General features: G+C 40.9%; 1 protein-coding gene across 4 annotated transcripts; it reads left to right on the forward strand.

Moving 5' to 3' along the window:
- Positions 1-242: 242 nt before the first annotated feature.
- On the forward strand, positions 243-17,901 carry B3gnt5 (UDP-GlcNAc:betaGal beta-1,3-N-acetylglucosaminyltransferase 5). Of its 4 annotated transcripts, none has more exons than XM_055625253.1 (6): positions 243-607; positions 719-898; positions 4,880-4,988; positions 7,841-7,942; positions 10,508-10,646; positions 13,610-17,901. In XM_055625253.1, the coding sequence occupies exon 6, from the start codon at positions 13,784-13,786 to the stop codon at positions 15,032-15,034; it is 1,251 nt and encodes a 416-aa protein (XP_055481228.1). In that variant the 5' UTR covers positions 243-607; positions 719-898; positions 4,880-4,988; positions 7,841-7,942; positions 10,508-10,646; positions 13,610-13,783; the 3' UTR covers positions 15,035-17,901. The 4 variants fall into 4 exon arrangements, with proteins under 4 accessions (XP_055481228.1, XP_055481231.1, XP_055481229.1 ...); XM_055625256.1 differs by having other exon boundaries at positions 243-551; XM_055625254.1 differs by lacking the exon at positions 7,841-7,942.
- Positions 17,902-19,166: the final 1,265 nt, after the last annotated feature.

The following is a 19,166-nucleotide window of genomic DNA, read 5'->3' on the forward strand; positions in this document are numbered from 1 at the left end:
CTGAATGCATCTATAAGGAAAGATCTAGAGCACCATTTGTCAAGCAAGCAACTAGCCACAGAAGGATTTATTTACTAGCCGAAGTCTACACTCTTCTGATAATGTCTGGCTACGCCCGTTTGTGTGGGCTCAGGTGTACACTCGGTCCTCCGAATCAACAGTCAACAGCCCCAGCTACTAGCAGAAGAGTGAGAGAATTACTTCCTGGAGTCCACCACAGACAGCACTTTAGGGCGGGGCGCATCACCTTCTCAAGCCCTGCGAGCTGGGGCGGATGAGCAGGCGGAGCTGAGCATTGGTAATGAGTCTTGGAGTGGAGTGACCAAGCCAGGAGCTCCTGCGGCGGCGCAGCAGCCCGGAGCTAGGACCCTTGATCGGGCCCGCCCCGCTTGGCCGGCTCCAGCCGGCTCCGGCGGGGTGTCCAGCGTGGCCCTGCCCCAGCAGCCTGGCTTACATCGGAATCTAGTCCGTAAGTTTTGGTCGTGAGACTTAGCTCCCCGGCTTCTTGGAAGAGAGCCCACCTCTGACTGGGACGTTTAAGGACTTCTTAGGTTTGTACTTTAAGTGAGTTTTGCAGTGCTTCGCTTGAAATTACGCGATTTCGAAGGTAAATCAGCGGGGGAAGCTGGGCAGAGGGGAAGGGTTTGCTTTTGAAATGAACTGTGGCTGTGCAGGGATCGTCACATGTAAATTCGCGTTTCCTTCCTTTGTTATTTAGGCTCCCAGAAGCTCAAGACGTAAGTTCCTGACAAAAGACCCGCTTGCCCATAGGCGTTCTTGCTGGGAAACTGTGGTGATCGGAAAACTGCTGTCCATTCAGAGCCTTCAGCTCGGAAATGACTAGCTGATGCGTGGTTTGGATGAGTGGGTCTTAACCAACGCCACTCCTCCATGAAAGGTTAGTCATTGCCCACCCAGAACGCCCGCCACATCCTCCTGTGAGCCAAGGCCCCTCTGCGGGAAAAGGGGGCTTTACCTCTGCTGCTTTTAGCCTGGGGCATCCGCAAGTCCTGCAGAGTCCGAAGTCCCTGGATGGGCTTTGCTTTGTGCGGGCTGTGAGGTCCTCCCGGAGGGCTGCTAGCTCAGGGAGCACCTCTCCGGGACCCGCCCAGCCGCGCCTCCCCTCTCCTCTCCACCAGCCTGGGACCGGACTAGTCTCCGCGAGGCGGGAAGGGAAGGCTCTCTGGTCCATACGGGGCATCCGGGCGGACAGCGTCGGGAAGATGGACGGCTCTTCGGTGCGGGCCGAAGCTGCCCGGTCCCCAAGTGCGGAGGGAAGGGAGCGCTCCCTCGCCTTTGTTCAGAGCGGCCTGGTGGGCGCGAGAGCCGGGCGGAGACCACCCAGGCCCAGCTGCCCAGCCTTTGTGTCGCGAGGTCCAGAGCAGCCTTCCGGGGTCTGCCGGTGGGGAGAGGCGGGAAGCCCAGCCTCAGCCTCCACGAGGCTTCTGTCTGAGTCCAGAGTTTTACCGTTGCCAGACAGAATTCGGGCCAAACGCCTGGGGCTGCTTACACAAGGAAAGCTGACCGGCGCTTTGGACTATTTGCTGAAGAAATGAAAACAGGGTAGCAGGCATGTAGGAGAAACTGGGAAAAGTTCTCCCTAGTCAGAAACTCCTGGCTGCTCCTTCATATTATCTATAGCTTCCTGGTGAATTGATTGCTCAGAGATACTCAATAGGTAAAAGCAACAGCTTTTGACTAACATTCTTTGCCAGCAGTAATGGTTTTCCTAGGTTACAGGTCATGTTACAGGGGCACAGATGCCACCGCATGGTGGTTGGTAGAGCTAATATTTAGGGTAACTTTCTGGTGAACGTACATCCATTAAAATTGGATTTGCTCCTCTGTGCCTTTATTTTGGGAAACAGCCTGGTCCCAGGGGGCACGGATGCCAGGGAGAGAAATATTAGAAATCTGAAACTGACCCAGAAAAGAAAGATTGGAGACAGTTCAAAAATGACCCCACCCTGAACACTGAAAGGGTGATTAGTAAGCAGCTGATAAATTTCAACTTTATCAAAAGACAGCTGGGGATACAGGCTTGCAAGTGGAAGACTTTGGGTTCAGTCTAGCATGGGTTTGGGGGTGTCAAAAGAAACATGTGGGAGATGGGGGATTATTTTAAATGGAAGATAAATTCAGTACCTGAAGGGCTTCCATCATGTACTTAAGATACTTTTCCTTCTAAGGTGTTCCCTTCTCCTTTCCCCATGCCTGTTCCTCCTCCTCCACTTATCCATACTTAAAAAAAAAAAAAAAAAAAATGAGGCTGACTGTGTACCTGTTGGTCTTCCAAGGAAGTGTTCACTTATGACACTTAAGGTTTCCATGAACAAGTTCAGTAACTCACAGGAGCCCTTCCTGGGAGATGAAAGATGAGTAAGCCATAGAGATGCTTATAATTGCTTTGCTTACAAGGAAAATTCAGAAGATGGGAAGGGATTTTCAAACTAAGATCTAGGCCCTATTGAGTACAAAAGCACTTATATATTTTATTTAAATCTGAATCAAATGTCTCTATAAAAGCAAAATATGTCCAAACAGAATCGTAGTGAAAGTCTATAGGTTTCTAATTCTCAGATCTATAACAGCTCGGATAATAACTCGTGATTTCTAAATGGGTCATCTTTTAAAATGGGTCACTTTGGATAAGAGTCATCGCACTTGCTGACTTACAAATGTTATACGTTGAGTTCTGTCTGCAGCCCAAGTGAATTCAAAATTTGCATTTCAGAACATATATTGAAAGAAACTGGGAGAAAGCCAGAAAATAGTCTTTTCCCAGTTGTGTTAGGTATTTTATGTGTTCTCAGTAGGGCAGATCCAAGAAAATTACTCCAAGAGTTCCTCCACTGAACACCAAATCTCTGCTACCACAGACGTAGAATAGTGTGAATCTAGAATTACTTAGTGCACAGTACACTACACAATATATAGTGCACACTACTTTTTGCATTTCCTCATATATGGAAATATATGTGCATATTCCCATATACTCTCATGTACAAAGAATCTTCATATTTCAAGATAAGAAGCTTGGTCAGATAAGATATGTCAAAATGACCATTTTACATTTACTCTCCTAGTTTATATACTATGAAACTTAAGCATTCATTTCAGCATTAACTAGACGATTAGAAGAGAATATCCTCATATAATGATTGGCTAATCCCTTGTGAATTCAAACAGCATTAGCTTAGTGCTTTATGCCCTGCTTATGGTTGTTTCTGTACTAGAAGTTGGGCTTGTTTTGATTTTTTTACTTCCATGAAGGGACCACTATAAGTCATATATATTGAGTCATTCCCACTATAAGGGAAAATAAAAAATTAAAATTTAAAAAAAAAACTAAACTAAACTAAATCTGGGACAGCCAAGCAAGCTCACGTTGTGGCAGTGGAGCTTCCCAGCAGAAAGGGCTGACACGCAGCTCAGCCCATAGTGTGGGAGGACAAGTCCTGAATGTGCCTGGCTGGCCTGGAGGTTCAAAGGCTCTGGCGTCCACTCCACTTGCCCTGCCAATATGTGTCTGGCAGAAGATTCATTCTCTCCCTCTCCCTCTCTCTCTCCTTTTTAAAAAGTGATTGACAAAGACTTACCCTTTCTTCATAGGCTTTCTTTTAGTTCCTAGTATAAAGTTGCAGAGGAGTTGCTCTGACTCTTGTGTTCCTTTGGATCATAACTAATATTTCAATATTTTAATAATTATACAGAACACTTGGTCTGGGGACCTGAAAACAGCTCATGTTTACTTCTACTCTCTCACTTTGAGGTTGAGACCCATTTCCAGTGAAAGAACCAAGTTTCCTTTACCCCTAATTTCTATTTAAGAAAAACTTTTCTTACTTTCTCTGAGGGTTGTGTGCTCCATGTTCTTTGGATCCAGTTGAGAAAGATGAAAACCCAGTGTAGATTAACTTCATCAACCTCGGTCAGATTTTGGGGAGTCTAATCGTTGTTTATATTTAATGCTATGAACTTAAAGGCTGCCTTTTATTGGTCTTGTGCGAAGATTTAGTTTATATAGTGAATTATTTAACACTAGAAATCCAGTTTACTATACAAAAACTATGCACTACCAAGTGTAGGCAATAAAATTCTAAAAGGTCAAGTTGACATATGACATAAAAATCCACCTAAAATTTTATATTTTGTCTCTTTTTCTACTTTCCCACAACTCTGTCTATAACTGTGTGATAGTGCTCTAAAGAAAATAAGCTAACAGTTTGACTCCACTCAGGTTTCAGTCTCCCTAACTGACAAGCCTTAACTAACCTATATCATTGTCACTGAAAGACGTCTTTGGTACTACAACATTTTTTTTCTTTTTTGGTTTTTCAAGACAGGGTTTCTCTGTGCAGCCCTAGCTGGTCTGTAAATCGGTTTACAGACCAGGCTGGCCTTGAACACACAGAGTTCTGCCTGCCTCTGCCTTTCCAGTGCTGGGATTAAAGGTTTATGCCACCATACCCGGCAATCCTTAGCATTCTTTCTGGTCAAGGAAAATGAGATACCACCCTGGGTCAATTAGGATCTGTGAGGTGGCTGTTAGCAATCACTATTTTAGTAAGTTCCTATCTGGTTAATTTATTTTAGAAGAGTATTGGAATACAGCAGGTTTGAAAGGTGTATACCCACATGGAAATATCAGCCACCTAACAACTTTTGATAAAGATCCATGAATAGTTTCTATAGGAGGAAGAGAAAGATTAATGTATATGAAGTAGTTGATGTGGCCCACACTTTGTTAAGTTATGTCAAATGATACTCAGAATGTAGTGGTACCTGGTTGAAAAACAAGTGCACATGACGAATAAAAGGGATTAAATAAATGTACTTTTTTTTGCATTCTAAAAATCTAGAATTTTCTATTTATAAGGTTCAGAGTTCAGGTCGCAACATTATACCTACTGATTCTTTGGTGGGATATCAACCCCTGAAAGGTCTCTGAAGTCACATACCCAGAATCCTGCCTGTTGCCTTTTCAGGTATGTGGCTAGTTAATATCTGTTAAATTCATTACATGTGGACATTACTTACTTTTCAAGGGTGCCCAGAGCAAGGCACATGCTTCATAAATGATAAAGTGTTATAATACACCGTTGTTCAGTGAAGACAATTCTATACTCCTATGTTGACACTATCTTTTAAATTTTGTCCTCTGTGTAGCAAACTCAATCAAATGGTGCTTCTGTAGGCCCATAAACAGATGGACTGCTGCTGGACATAAGATATTCAACATCATTGAATATCAACAACATGATTGAACCCAAGCCCTCCTCTCTGATCTGCTTTTGACATCTTTTCCCTAGCACTAACTGCCAGGAACTTATTTGACCTGGCCACATTGTTTCTCTTTGTGTGCTTTAAATTTTCTGTACTTTCTCTTGCAATGAAACATCTGGCTTCCTGCTCCTCCACCCCACCGGAAAAGCAGCTCGAGTTCACTGCATGCAGGCACGTTCTTTTATTAGACCCAGGGCTCCTTCTCCACTCTTCCCCTGCATATGAACCCAGTTTTTACTCCAGCTCTGCTCAGTGGACACCTGCCCTCATTTCCTAACTTCTCCCTCTTTTCTCTCTCTCAGAAAGAGAAACATTTTACAAATGTTTGATGAGATTAGATTCATGGCCTCTCATTTCCCTTCCCAACTGAATTCAACATTTTGGATTACCTTGGGTAATATTTTCTTCTGTATCCTAAGAAATCTCAAAAATGTTTGAAAAAAAGTCCCCAATTTTTTTTAAATCTAAGGTTCAGATAAAGCAGTCGATATACATGGCACATCCTAGTGAAGTTGGGAGCAATGAGAGTTTTTACTGTGTTTTGTAACACACGAAAGGGATTGACAACTGACACTAACATGTGAACTTGTGGGTTTTTTTTTTCTCTTATTCTGGCTATAAGCCTTATAACAGTCTATTATAACTGAATTATGCTCTAAATTATGAATTCTCTGAATTATGCTCACCTTCTACCTATCATTTTATGAGCCAGCTTTGAATACATTTTTACATTTGAAGCTAGGGTGTGACTCCCTGTGTGATGTGACTATTCCGTTTTCTATTTACTCAGTATTTGTTGATAAAATACTTGCTTCAAATATCCTCTAAATTTCTTCTCCTCTTCTCCTCTTTTCCCCACTTCTTTCTTCATCCCACATCCCCCACTTTGGGTGGCTATCCTTAGGTCCTCTGATAATCTTTGGAGAAAGGACTATTCAAATACAGGACACAGGCTCATTAGACCATCATTGTCTATTGTGTGCCGATACTGGGACCAAGTTAAAAAGAGAGAGGTGGAAATCTGTGCCCTTGCAGACTTGAGAAAAGGTTTCTTAGTAGAGGAAATGTGAAAAATGTGAAGGAAAAAAATCTGCCACCTGTGGATGGTGGAAAAATCATGAATGATTCCAAGTTCCACAGGGAGCTTTCTTTGCTTTCCTGTTGCTTCTCTTGGCCTTGCCCAACCTGCTTTTCTTCTCTGTCATCTTCATTTGAACTGTGGGAAGAGCCAAGGAAGGGCAGTGAACAGTTGGGACATTGATCTGGGAATTTTAAAGGTTAAATGGTTTCCCTGGTACCTCAATGCCTCGGTTCGTTCTCTGTAAACATTGACAGACCTTTTCTCCCCCATAGGTTGTTGCTAGGCTTCACAGGTTAACAGTTATGTGACACACTTAAGAATAATGCGTGCTGTTTGTAAAACATGGAAGTAACTGCTGATAGAAAAGTAGAGAAGTTTGTTTCAGCTAGAAAACAAAATAAAACTAAGCAAAACCTGGTCACAGTGGAGGATTTTATTTAGAATAACCAAGCAGCCCTGTCAACTCAAAAAAAAAAAATGTGTTGCAAGAATGTGTTTAGAAGGTTAAGTTTAAGAATGCAAATGTTTATATTTTCTGTCTCAAATCCCACATAATCAAACTAGTTTCAAGAAATCTTTAATAAGATAAACCATCATGCTTCTCTCTAACACCATGCTGCCAGTTCTTAGCAGAGCCCTAAGACTCATCTTCACCCATTTCTTCATTTGATATTTCTCTGTCTTTGCTTCTCCCATGCCCTGCAAATGCATCTAGCCCATGTTTAACAAAAAGAAACATAATTTACCTTACCTAGTTGGAAATCTTACAACTAGATCATGAAGTAGATTGGATAACCCGAACCCCTGTGCCCCTCAAATCCATTTTTGCTAAATTGGAACTTCAAGTCTTTGACTAACATTGAAGACCTAACTATGAATGCATTGTTTGTGGAAGAATAATGATGGCTTCTGCAGTTTGCCTGTGGATAAAACTAGAGTTCTATGACTAAAGTCACAGCCACAAACACAACTTAAGATCAATGTCGGATTAAGTTTTTCTTTTTTTTACAGATCTTACATTAGAAACATTCTAATGTTTCTAATTAAAGAATAATAAAATGGCTGAAAGGACATCTGATGCTTCACACTTTAGATGTGTAAATTGAAATACCAAGTTGTTTTTTTTGTTGTTGTTGTTTTTTTCTTGTTGAGTAAACCTCCACTGAGTATCTCTTGAGCCCCTCTTAGGCAAGTTTAATTACGATGTTTTATTCTTGAGGAAAGAAAAAACTAAAATTAGGACAGAATGGATAAATTGCTCAATTTTCCTCTCCTTACTCATTAGTCTTTCCTTCAAGTAACATTGACTACTTAAAGAGAATGTCAGGATTTATTTTTGTCTTGTGAAAGCTCCATGACAAGAGCTGGTTTTTGCTGTTTACACACTACCCACATTAGCCACACCATGGTCTAAGAAGGCACAAATGCTCTCATCACCCATCGCCTTGTCCTCCTGCTTTTCTCCTTCTCCAGAGTGTGTCCCCCAAGCCCTAATCTTCCCGCTTCTCCTGACCTGTGAAGAACTCACCCACATGTATAAAGTCAAGCCATCTTCCTGTTCTGCATGCCTCCCTTGTGAGTACTCTGCCCCAGCCCCTACCTCAGTGAGCCAGCTTTCCTTCAGTCAGTGGTTCTTGAAATCTCATTTCAGTCCTGCTCCTTTCCTCCCCATCCCAAGCATTTATCAGGCTCTGTGGGGATTTTGTTCTGCTGACAAGCTCTTCTTGGTTTTGTCTCCAATTGATGGTAGTAAGAAGTGATGGTAGTAAAAAGTGATGGGGTCTAGCCCAGGGACATTAGGTCATTGGATGTTGGCCTTCTAAAAGATTAATGCTGTTCTCAAAGTTAGTTCTCTGGAGAGTCAGTAGTTACGGGATAAGGCCATGACACCGGTATAGCCCCTCCTGAATGTAGCTGTTTCCCTCTTTTCTTCCGTAACTTGGCCAGAGGGACCCACTGCCAGGGGCCAAATATATAGAACTGTTAGATGTTGAACTTCAAACTTCCCACACTGAGGATTAAGTAAATCTCTTTTCTTCATAAGTATCCAGCTTCAAGTACTTTGTTATGGCAACAGAAAACAGACAGATTCACAGCCCTCCCCTCTAGGCTGCCTTCATGCTAGATTATACTGTCCTTACTGAATCCTACATTGGCATAAACCCTTGATAAACTGGTATCCCCCCGAACTAATACATCGTATGTTCTGCAACAGGACTATGAGATTTACCCGAACTTAATACATACTGAACAAGAGAAATGCTGTTACATGTTGATATAATGTTCTTTTGAAATGTATACGCCTTACCCTTGTTCATTCAAATGCTGATTTCTCTCCCCCCACCCCCCACTCTCTGGTTTCAATCTGGATATTGCATTGTGATACTTACTCTGAGCATCACCTGTCTCAACTTTTGTGTAAACAGGACAAAATAAAGCAACAAGACACAATGTTGAGCAGGGAGGAGCCAGTGGACAGGAAAGAGGGGAGAAGCCAGAAAGCAGGAGATGAGTGGGAGGAGAAGGGGCAAGAGGGAGCTAGGAGAGAGAGCTGGAGGAGGGATCTTGGAGGACATGGAGCATGAACCAGACCTAAGATTTCACAAAAGGCAAGTATAATGTGGAAAATCTAAATGTTAGGAAACTGAGGGCTTGGAGGTTTAGGAGGGAGTAAATATTGCCCAGCATTGTGTTCTAGGTTAACTAAAAACCCAGTCTCTGTGTGGTGATTTGGTTATACAGCTGTTTAAGATTAGCAGCAAGCTTTACTAGAAGGTAAACCAATAGTAAAAATTAAAAACTTTACAACAGTTATACAAAAAAGGAAAGGAAGGAAGGGAGATAAAGAGAGAGTTCATCACAGTATGCTGGTTAGTTTTTATTGTCAACGACACAAACTAGAGCTACTGGTGAAGGAGGACCCTCAGCTGCAGAACTGCCTCTATCAGATTGGCCTATGGCCAGATATCTGAGGAACCATCTCAGTTGATGATTGATGTGGGAGTTTAAATGGGTACAGAGAGCAGCAAGCAATCTGTCCTAGTTTCTTTCTGTTATGATAAATACCACAACTAAAGCCAGTTTGGAATAGAAAGACCAGTGCTTACTCCATCAGTCTGTGGCTCTTTGTCACTCTCTGGTAGTTTTTGTTTGATTGTTGTTTTGTTTGTGTTCCCAACCCAAACTATCTAAAACACTTATGGATTGTGCCACCGAGGTAGCTGGGACTTCCCACACCAATCACCAGTTAAACTGCAGCTGTCTCCATCTTGATTAAATTTGCAAATTTTTTATCAGGTTTTCCTTGCTATTTCAGGACTGCAAAGGTAAATTCAGCAAGGAAGTGGATTGATAGAGTGAAGTATTAAAAATCAGGTATTATTTTAGGGAAAGTTGTAGCTTTTTGACACACTAATTGTAGGGTTCTTTTTAGACGTTTAAATATATCTCTCTTGTCTGAATAACTATTCTTTTGAGTCATTGAGGGGGACAGCTCTGACTATTTCAGAAGTATTTTAATATTTTAGGACAGGTCTATCACCTTGTTCCACTTTTTAAAAAAAAGAATTTAAAGGTTTTATTTTTATTTGTGTGTATATATCTCCCATCTTGATCACTCAGTGTGTGTGTGTGTGTGTGTGTGTGTGCGCGCGCGCGCGCGCTCTCTCTCGCAGGTGCCTTTGGAGATCAGAAGGTGGTGTCAAATCCCCTGGGGCTGGAGGGAATGCAGATCTTCTGGAAAGTAACAAGCACTTAACTACTGAGCCCCAATGTTCTACTTCTGTTCTTCATTTTTCTAATGACTTTTTTTTTTTAAGTTCCCTTTTCCAAATCAGAAACAAACTAGAGTTGTAGTGCAAATTTTGCCCGTCTCCCTCTACGCTACCCTATTCCATGTGTAAGCGCTGATGAGATCTGTAATTTTTATTTCTCTCTGTTTACATTGATACACACCCCTAATGTGCAAATTAAATGCTAAAACTTGTGATGTGAAGGCTAGCCAAGGTTTCACAATAAGCCTGGCCAGGGACAGAGGTCACCCTTGTTTCCAGATTGTTGATTGGTACTGTGCTGCAAGGGGGCGCTGAACCCCACACTTGTTACTTGTTTTCCATCAGGCCCCACATTTTCTTCCTCCAGATGCGCCGACTTGTGCACTTCTCTCCAGTGGCCTTGCCTGTACTCCAGATGCTAAACCAAATGATGCGCTTGAAAGCAGATTAAAGGCACTGTAAGCTTTGCAAAGGTATTGGAGCTCGCTGAGTGTGGCTGCTCAAAGGTAAGAAGTTGGTTGTGCCTGTATTTTGTGTCTGTGTGTGTCTGTGTGTGTTTTGTCTACATGTATGTCTATACCACCTGTATGCAGTGCCTTTGGAGGCCAAAAGAGGACATTTGGTTCTCAGGAATTAGAGTTAGAGGCCATTGTGAGCTGCAGTGTGGGTGCTGGGAATCTGGAAGAGCTTTTAAACGTTGAGCCATTTCTCCAGCCCAATGTCTGTACTTTCCTTACATTCCAAAAGCTAGCATGCTAGTTACTTTTCCCATTGCTAAGACAAAACTCCTGACAGAATCAACTTGAGGAAAGAAAGGTTTGTTTTGATTCACAGTTTGAGGGTACTTGCCATCAGGGCAGAGAAGTCATGGCAGCAGAAGGGTGAGGCGGTGGGTCACAGTGCGTCCACTGTCGGACAGCAGACAAAAGTGATGCTGGTCTTCTCCCTGGTTCCTCCTTTTCTAGGCAGCAGAAGAATCCATCGGACATGCCCAAAGGACATGCCTCATAGGTGGCTCTAGATCCTGACAGTCCTGACAAGACTTGACAATCACATTTACCAACCTCTGTTCTCTTCCTAAGGTCTGCTGGAGTAGAATCTATAGACTTGTTCCTAGACTTCATAAATGCTAATGCTGCTTTAAAGAATTTATCCATCAAGAATTATCTATTACCTTAATTTAAATCTCTAGGTCCTTTATGATATATTGTAAAGAACACAAAAGCATCGTTGCTTTTGGCCTTTCAGGGCATCCCTTACCTGAATGATCACTGTACAAACAAAGGCATTGCCTCTGAATGGAAATTATTTTTCAAACCTTAGACAGAACCCACCATCAGACACTAGTGTTTCCTATAGTTTCTCTCACCTTCTTTCAGAGCATTAAATCCAAATATGATAAACATATGGAGGGGTAGGAAGGCTTCATCCTACTGATTCATCCTTTAGATCAGGGCATTTGGCCTTTTGGTAATCAGGCCCCACTAATACATTAACATTGCATCCTTGAATGCATACAGCATAAGACTCATGCCTACTGCTTTCTGTATACTGTGCCTTTTTTTTTTTCTTTTGCTGATCATGACTTCCTAATCAGTTTTTGCAGTTTTAAAATTTATATCCTAGGAGATAGAAGACTAAGCATGTTGATTATCTATGGACAAGGTCTCAGCGAGACTTGCTTTAGTATCCTTTTTTGTACATTCCTCATGACTAGCCCTTGTGGATACTACCCTGACTAGGAACAATTGTGGAGAATAGGAAATAGAGCAGAATCTGAAAACACAGAGGTCTGGAAGACAGTGTCCCAAATGGAGTTAGGCTCCTTCTGCAGGGTCTTCAGGGTATGCAGTTGTTTTTATATCAATGCCGAGGATGGAGGTTCGTGATTACAAGTCTCTGGGCACAAAGCAGGATTTCTGCCCTCTGGGATTTATGGTGTGGCCTTGTCTTTTTTGTTTTGTTTGTTTTGTTTTGTTTTTGAGACTGGGTTTTTCTGTGTAGCCTTGGCTGTCCTGGACACTCTTTGCAGACCAGGCTGGCCTTGAACTCACAGTGATCCGCCTGCCTCTGCCTCCCTGAATGCTGGGATTAAAGACATGTGCCACCACACCAAGCTCACTCTGGTTTTATTAATTCTCCCTTCTAATCCTAACCAATGTCTTAGAAACATATGTGCCACCCTAGGTGGGAGCAATTATATTTCTAGGCACAAATGAGGAACATCATTGACAGAGTAAAGAAACTATAGTTGAAGCATCTAGCTGAAGGATACCTGTAGAGCTTGGAATGTGTACAAACCATGGTATGAGAAAATTGAAGCATGCCATTCCACTGGGCTCTTGATGAAAGGGAGAAGGCAGGGATATGGAACAGCCAGTAATTTGATGTTGTCCAAACGTGTGATAGAATAGCTGGAGAATTAGATTCAAAAGGACCTTAAATGCCATGCTAACTCCTAACGTAGATGCTGTCTTGTCACTAGCTGTTAGGGGCCTTCGATTATATCAGAGTTTTGGAAAGCTCACTCTGACTAAAGTGTCTGGTAAAGGCTTCCCTTGAGTCTGTATGAGAACTGATGATGACCTGAGGATGAAAAGACATTGAGAAGTGTCTCATGAGATTAAACAATTGGAGATGGGGCTAAAGGCAAAGGAAGGCTTTTGAGTTTCTGGTATAGATGGAAAAAGTACATTTAGGCACAAATTAAGATAGGTGTCAAGGAGGAAGACCAAATAATGTGTTCAAATTACCCTTGTGTGTTGGGTAAATTAACTGAATTCCCCTTTTACCTGCACATTTATACATAGTCACATTTGCTCTGGTGAAGACTGAGTTGACTCATACTTTCCCTGGTTTGTCAGGGCTTGTGGTAAGATACATGATACACTACAACAACCAGTAAGTGGCTAGAAGTCCATTGGTGTTTACTCCCCTGACCCCAGAAATAGCCTTGGACGCTCTGCCTATACCTACCCAGTTTAGAACCTGTTAAATATGAACTGCCTGTTGACTTTCCAAATAATAAAGTCCATGTAAGGAGAGTGCCTGGACAGATTCAGAACTCAAAAAGTAATTTGAGAATTTGTAAATTGCTTTTGAAAAGCAGATCTTGACTCTGATTGTGAAGCTTGATTTATTCTTATTCTTCAAAGAAAGCTTAACTCATATTAGTATGGGTAAGTTTTTTTTAATATGCTTTTTTTTATTTATTACAATTTATTCACTTTGTATCCCAGCTGTAACCCCCACCCTCGTCCCCTACCAATCCTATCTTCCCTCCCTCATCTCCTCCTATGCCCCTTCCCTGTATGGGTAAGTTTTGATGAAACTTTAGTTTCTCTTGTTATGTCCTAATGCCACAAACTTTTGTGAGGATCAGTCAGGTTACATTAGGTTTAAGGGACAAGGTGTCATCTTTTTCTTTACAGTAACTCAGAGACCCATTCACATGTTGTTCTCTCTGTAGGGTTACAGTGCATGTGCACAGAAAACCACTGGAGCAACTGCGTGAGCCCGTACATAGAACTTAATGAGGAATGCCAGGGCGGACGAATTTGGATGTGCCAGTGTCCTCATCCTATAGTGTTCCATTCCTTTGCAATCCCAGAGAAAATGTTGCCAGAAGAAGATATTATGTGGAATGAGACCTTTTACCATATCTTATGACCAGTATGTATTAAGAAACACATCTGTTCTACAAATACGAAGTTCTATAGTCTTGAAGAAACAAGTGTCCATTCACTACAGACCTGAGAACATGAGAATGTTTGTTAGTGGCAGAAGAGTCAAAAGATGGCAGTTCTTTCAGTTATTTGCCACTTGTTTTATATTAAGCTTCATGATCTTTTGGGGTCCAATCAATAATCACATAGTGAACCACATGAAGTCTTACTCCTACAGATACCTCATAAACAGCTATGCCTTTGTGAATGATTCCCTATCTCTCAAGGACAGCTCTGAGCAAGCTCACTACCCATACTTGATCAACCACGAAGACAAGTGTCAGGCTCAAGATGTTCTCCTCTTACTGTTTATAAAGACTGCCCCTGAGAACTATGATCGGCGTTCTGCAATCAGAAAAACATGGGGCAATGAGAATTATGTTCATTCTCAATTTAATGCCAATATCAAAACTCTGTTTGCATTAGGAATTCCTGGTCCACTGAAGGGAAAAGATTTACAAAGAAAACTGATTTGGGAAGATCAAGTGTACAAGGATATAATTCAGCAAGATTTTGTTGATTCTTTCTACAATCTCACTCTAAAATTACTTCTTCAGTTCAGCTGGACAAACACCTTTTGTCCACATGCCAAATTCCTGATGACTGCCGATGATGATATATTTATCCACATGCCAAACCTCATTGAATACCTTCAAGAGCTAGAGCAGACTGGTGTTCGAGACTTTTGGATTGGTCATGTTCATCGTGGTGGCCCTCCTGTTAGGGATAAAAGCAGCAAATACTATGTTCCCTATGAAATGTACCAGTGGCCGGCTTACCCTGACTATACAGCTGGTGCTGCCTATATCATCTCCAGCGATGTAGCTGCCAAAGTCTATGAGGCATCTCAGACGCTGAATTCCAGTCTGTACATAGATGATGTGTTCATGGGCCTCTGTGCCAATAAAATGGGGATAGTGCCACAGGACCATGTATTTTTTTCTGGGGAAGGGAAGGTTCCTTACCATCCCTGCATCTATGAAAAGATGATGACATCTCATGGACACTTACACGATCTACAGGACCTCTGGATGGAGGCTACAGATCCTAAAGTAAAGAACATTTCGAAAGGTTTTTTTGGTCAAATATACTGCAGGTTAATTAAGATAGTTCTCCTCTGCAGGTTGACTTGCAGGAATCCATATCCTTGTAAGGCTGCATTTGCTTAATAGTATTTGAATGATGTACTGTGTTCACTGTCACTGAGCCAAACTTGAACGAAAAGAAACAAACCTGTAAATGTTTCTCTCCTCCCTAAGCCAAAAGAAATGAAAGCAAAGAGATCATTTCAAATCCCAGGGTACTGAAGTGTTCTTTGATTACAGAGACTAGTCAATATAACATGTAATTCATGGCTTAAATCCATTTCAAGGAATTCATATTTTAAAAGATTTAGACCACAAGCAAAAGCAAAAGTAAAGCAAAGTTTTCACGTTTTCATTTGGTGCCACATGTGTATTTAAGGTATGGAGAACAATGGAGAAGCCCTGGTACGAAATGATAGTTTTGGGGAAACACCAAACAAATGTATAAAATAGGATTTATAAGAAATTTTACCGTTAGAATAAGCAATCCAAATTATCTTTATTAAAGACTGCTTGGTAGAGGTGGTAGGGGCAGGTGATACAGTAGAAAGTATACCAACCTGATGAAAGTTTCTTTCTAATGAGGATATATAGGAAAACGTCTATACTTTGTTAACGTTAAATCACCTAACATTGACATTCCTGTAGATATTTATCTGGGCAGTTCTGGTGTCATTTAAAAATATATCATTTTCTCAAATTTAGTATTATTTTTTTTCAAGATGGGTTTCTCTGTGTAGCCTTGGCTGTCTGGACTTGCTTTTGTAGACCAGACTGGCCTCAGACTCACAGAGATCTGCCTGCCTCTGCTTCCCTAAATGCTGGTATTACAGGTGTGTGCCACCACACCCAGGTCTCAAATTTAATTTTTAATGTAAAATTTGAGAAAGTTATCAGATTTGCCCTAGCCAGTCCTTTTGTATGCTTTCACTCAAGTTATAAAATAGGAGGAGTTCCTGGCCCCTGGAGGCCTTCTCTAAAGATAAATCACTGTCAACTCCAATAAGATGGTTTTAATTTAATGAATTGTTCAATTGCTTTTAAAGCATTAAATATTGGCCTTTGTTTAGGTAGTTGCTTGAATGTGGCTTTCATAGAGGAATGTAATAACGGAAGAGCAGATAGGGCTAGGGGCGTAACTCAGCACCCAAAAGGAAAAGACAAAGAAGCTTCAAAGATCTCTTTTCCTTGTCACTTGTAATATGCTAGCTTTGGCATCCAAATCATAGCACTCATTACTCAGATTAACCCACTGCTTACCAAGCTCTCGTAGGCCACAGGAGTGGTTCCAAGGGCAGACTTTTAACTTGAAAGCTTTTACTATTGCTATTTTACTATTGCTACCTGTCTAAAATAATTCTTTTATTTGGGTCAGTAACTATCATAGGTTCTCTTTTAAATATTTCAAAAATGGGAGCAGAGTAAGAGTGACAGAGAAACTGACCAAATGAGACTGAGAGTTTTGGTAAAGCTGCAGGTTCTTTGTAATCGGTGGTTTGGCAGATCTAATAAAGCAAATTACACTTATTTTACAAAAGAGGATTAAAAATTGTGGTTGGGATGCTAAGGGTGCACCAGCACAGAAAAGACTAAATGATGTCCATCGAAGAGGCCATGTGATGCAGGCCAAACATGACTTCAGCAAAAGCAGATGGACTGCTCAGACAGAAGCACATACTAGGGAAAGTTCAGCTACCATTATTAGGATGGTGTTGGAAACAATGTTTAAAAAAAAAATTTAAGGATTTCTCAGAAACAAATGATATCTGTGTTTTTGCAGGTAGATTTTTTTAATGTTTACAGAAACCTTTGAAAAAAAATTTTGAGATTTGAGGCTTGTTTACACTTTGCTTGGGTAATTTCTTACTAATCTCAAGACTGTAGGGTTAAATATTCTAAGATAGTTATTTTTAGGGTAGGTTCTGGGTTTTAGATTATGACAGTTCAGATTTTCTGATTAATTTTTTAAAACTTAGAGAATAAAAGCTTAATTTGAAAAGCAGTTTCATAGTTAATCCTTACCAGTTGGCCCCTGATAGCTGCTGGCTTTGAGTTCTGTGTGCCCGTGTTTCTAATTGGAACTGATGAAAGTTGCTACTGGCTGGAAAATTGTCATCTCTCTGACCGCTGAGGTGGTCTTGTTTACATTAGTACTTTATGAAGCAATTATTTATTTGTTTGATTAAGCTCTCTTGAACTGTGTTCACCTTTTTGATTTTTGCTTAGAATAGAACGAAACTGGTTTGAAGTTAAAGGAATTACAAAGGTACACTGTCCTTTGTTAGATAATTCCATCAGAAAACTCAAAGCCCTGAAAAGTGTTTGTAAACAGAGCTGTTCTTACCTTTTAAAAAGGAAAGAAAAAAAAATTGGTGCTCTAATGCAGGGCTGTTTTCAAAACAAAAACAAAAACAAAAAAAAAAAAAAGGAAAATAAACTATTGGCCTAGATGGTTGTTTGAATAAAAAAATGGCCGTGCACAGTATTATTGCTAAAAACCTCTTACCTCTTTATTGGTTTGCAACTTTTTTCAGCTATTAATTTTATACCAGAATATTTATATTGCTTGAGTTTTAATCTTGAAGGGCAAAATAATTAGGAGGTTTTAAAAAAAAAATCTATGTTTTCAATAAATAAAAATAATCAGTAATGTGTATTTAAACTCCTGTGTGGGCATCACTTCTGTACAATCACCTTCTTTTCGATATGAGAGAAGTCTGTACTACGCACCCATTGTCCGGTTTGTCTTCACGTTGTTGCTGTGCTCAGTTCAGACAGTTGTCAAGTGTTCATTATGGAGCTGCATAAGGAGGTCTGCTTCTGCGTCTGTGGGAACATGCTGCTTTCTAATCTTTTGTTCAGAACGGCATGACAAAAAGAACGTGCAGTTCTAGTGTAGTTATTTGCCTTTTGAAGAGGTTAGACTTTATTCATTAGCTAAATAAAAGAACTTGGAAGCATCTTCGTTATTTGGATGTGGCAGAGTTTTGTTCTTGCAGTGCATGTCGGGGAATGTCTGTAGTTTGGACCAGATACTTACTTGATCACATGGAAGAACTCATTAACTTAAAGTGTACTTTTGCTATAGTGAAAACTGGCCCTTCAGTCTCTAGGTGTGCCTATTCTCCATTCTTCCGTGATAGTGCAAGGACTTTAGAAGTCTCTCTCATTCTTTCCAGTCAGTTATGAATTCAGTAATTCCCTCACACTGTTTCTTTGCTCTGCACCTCAAATGCTGCTTCCAGTGTGGATTCTAAACTTTTCCATCTGACTTTAGAAGCCCCATTTCTTTATCCCCTGTAAGTTCATTTGCCCACAGCCAACATTATCACAAATTCCTTTAATTTCTGTCTTTTGGTGATGCTGATTTCCTTTATCAGGAGCACTATCCCTGCTCCATGCAGCCAAAGGAGAGTGCTATGAAAAGCCCTGGTTATTAGAATCTGGAAGAGGCAACTCTATGTTAAGGACCCATGCAAGGTCACTGCAGACCTCATGTAGGCCCCTCTCTCCATTCACTTCTTGAAGCAGGCCACGGAGGAGGCATGGCACACCTCCAGGGTTCCCTGTATGCCCCTCTTATCTCATCCCTGTTTCCTGTAACTATCAGTGTGTCTCTGTACAGGTCGTTGTACAGAAACACAAGAACCTGAAAACTTCAGCATCTGCCTTCTAGAGCCACATCTACCCCTGTGGCAACTCCTACTAATTGTTCCATTTTTTCCCCCTTGGCTACAATATAAAATCTGACAGAGACTCAGCATATCCAATTACATAGCAGTATTACTCTGGCAAGATATTCACCTATGAAAAAATTATTTGTTCGGAGGCCTTCCTAGGTACTTTCTGGTGTCAACATTTTGTTTACAGTGCTTAAAATTTTGTAATTTATTCAAGGAATCTGTTTCACTGTCAAGCATACTGTGCCTGTAAATGTAAGCACCGATATTTTTTATCAGGTATATGTCAAAATTTAAATCTATACTATCAAGAGTAAATGAGGAAATTCACATTAAGTGATATAGCTAAGAGTGGTGAGCACAACCTATGTGGGATGGTAAAATAGAACAGCCTGTGGATTGTTTAATCTATGATGAACCTGACTAATGTTGCCTTAATGTTTCATAAGAGCATAGATTTTTATTAACCTCTCCACACTTTTTCTTTGGTTATTACAAATATGATTTAATGTCTACTATATGTTAATAGTATACTT

Source organism: Psammomys obesus, unplaced genomic scaffold, assembly GCF_907164565.1.
Source record: "Psammomys obesus unplaced genomic scaffold, mPsaObe1.curated_primary_1811, whole genome shotgun sequence".
Taxonomy (NCBI): domain Eukaryota; kingdom Metazoa; phylum Chordata; class Mammalia; order Rodentia; family Muridae; genus Psammomys; species Psammomys obesus.

What these genes read in the sequence shown, in the direction of transcription:
- B3gnt5 (XM_055625253.1), top strand. Translation starts at nt 13,784, where the DNA reads ATGAGACCTTTTACCATATCTTATGACCAGTATGTATTAAGAAACACA.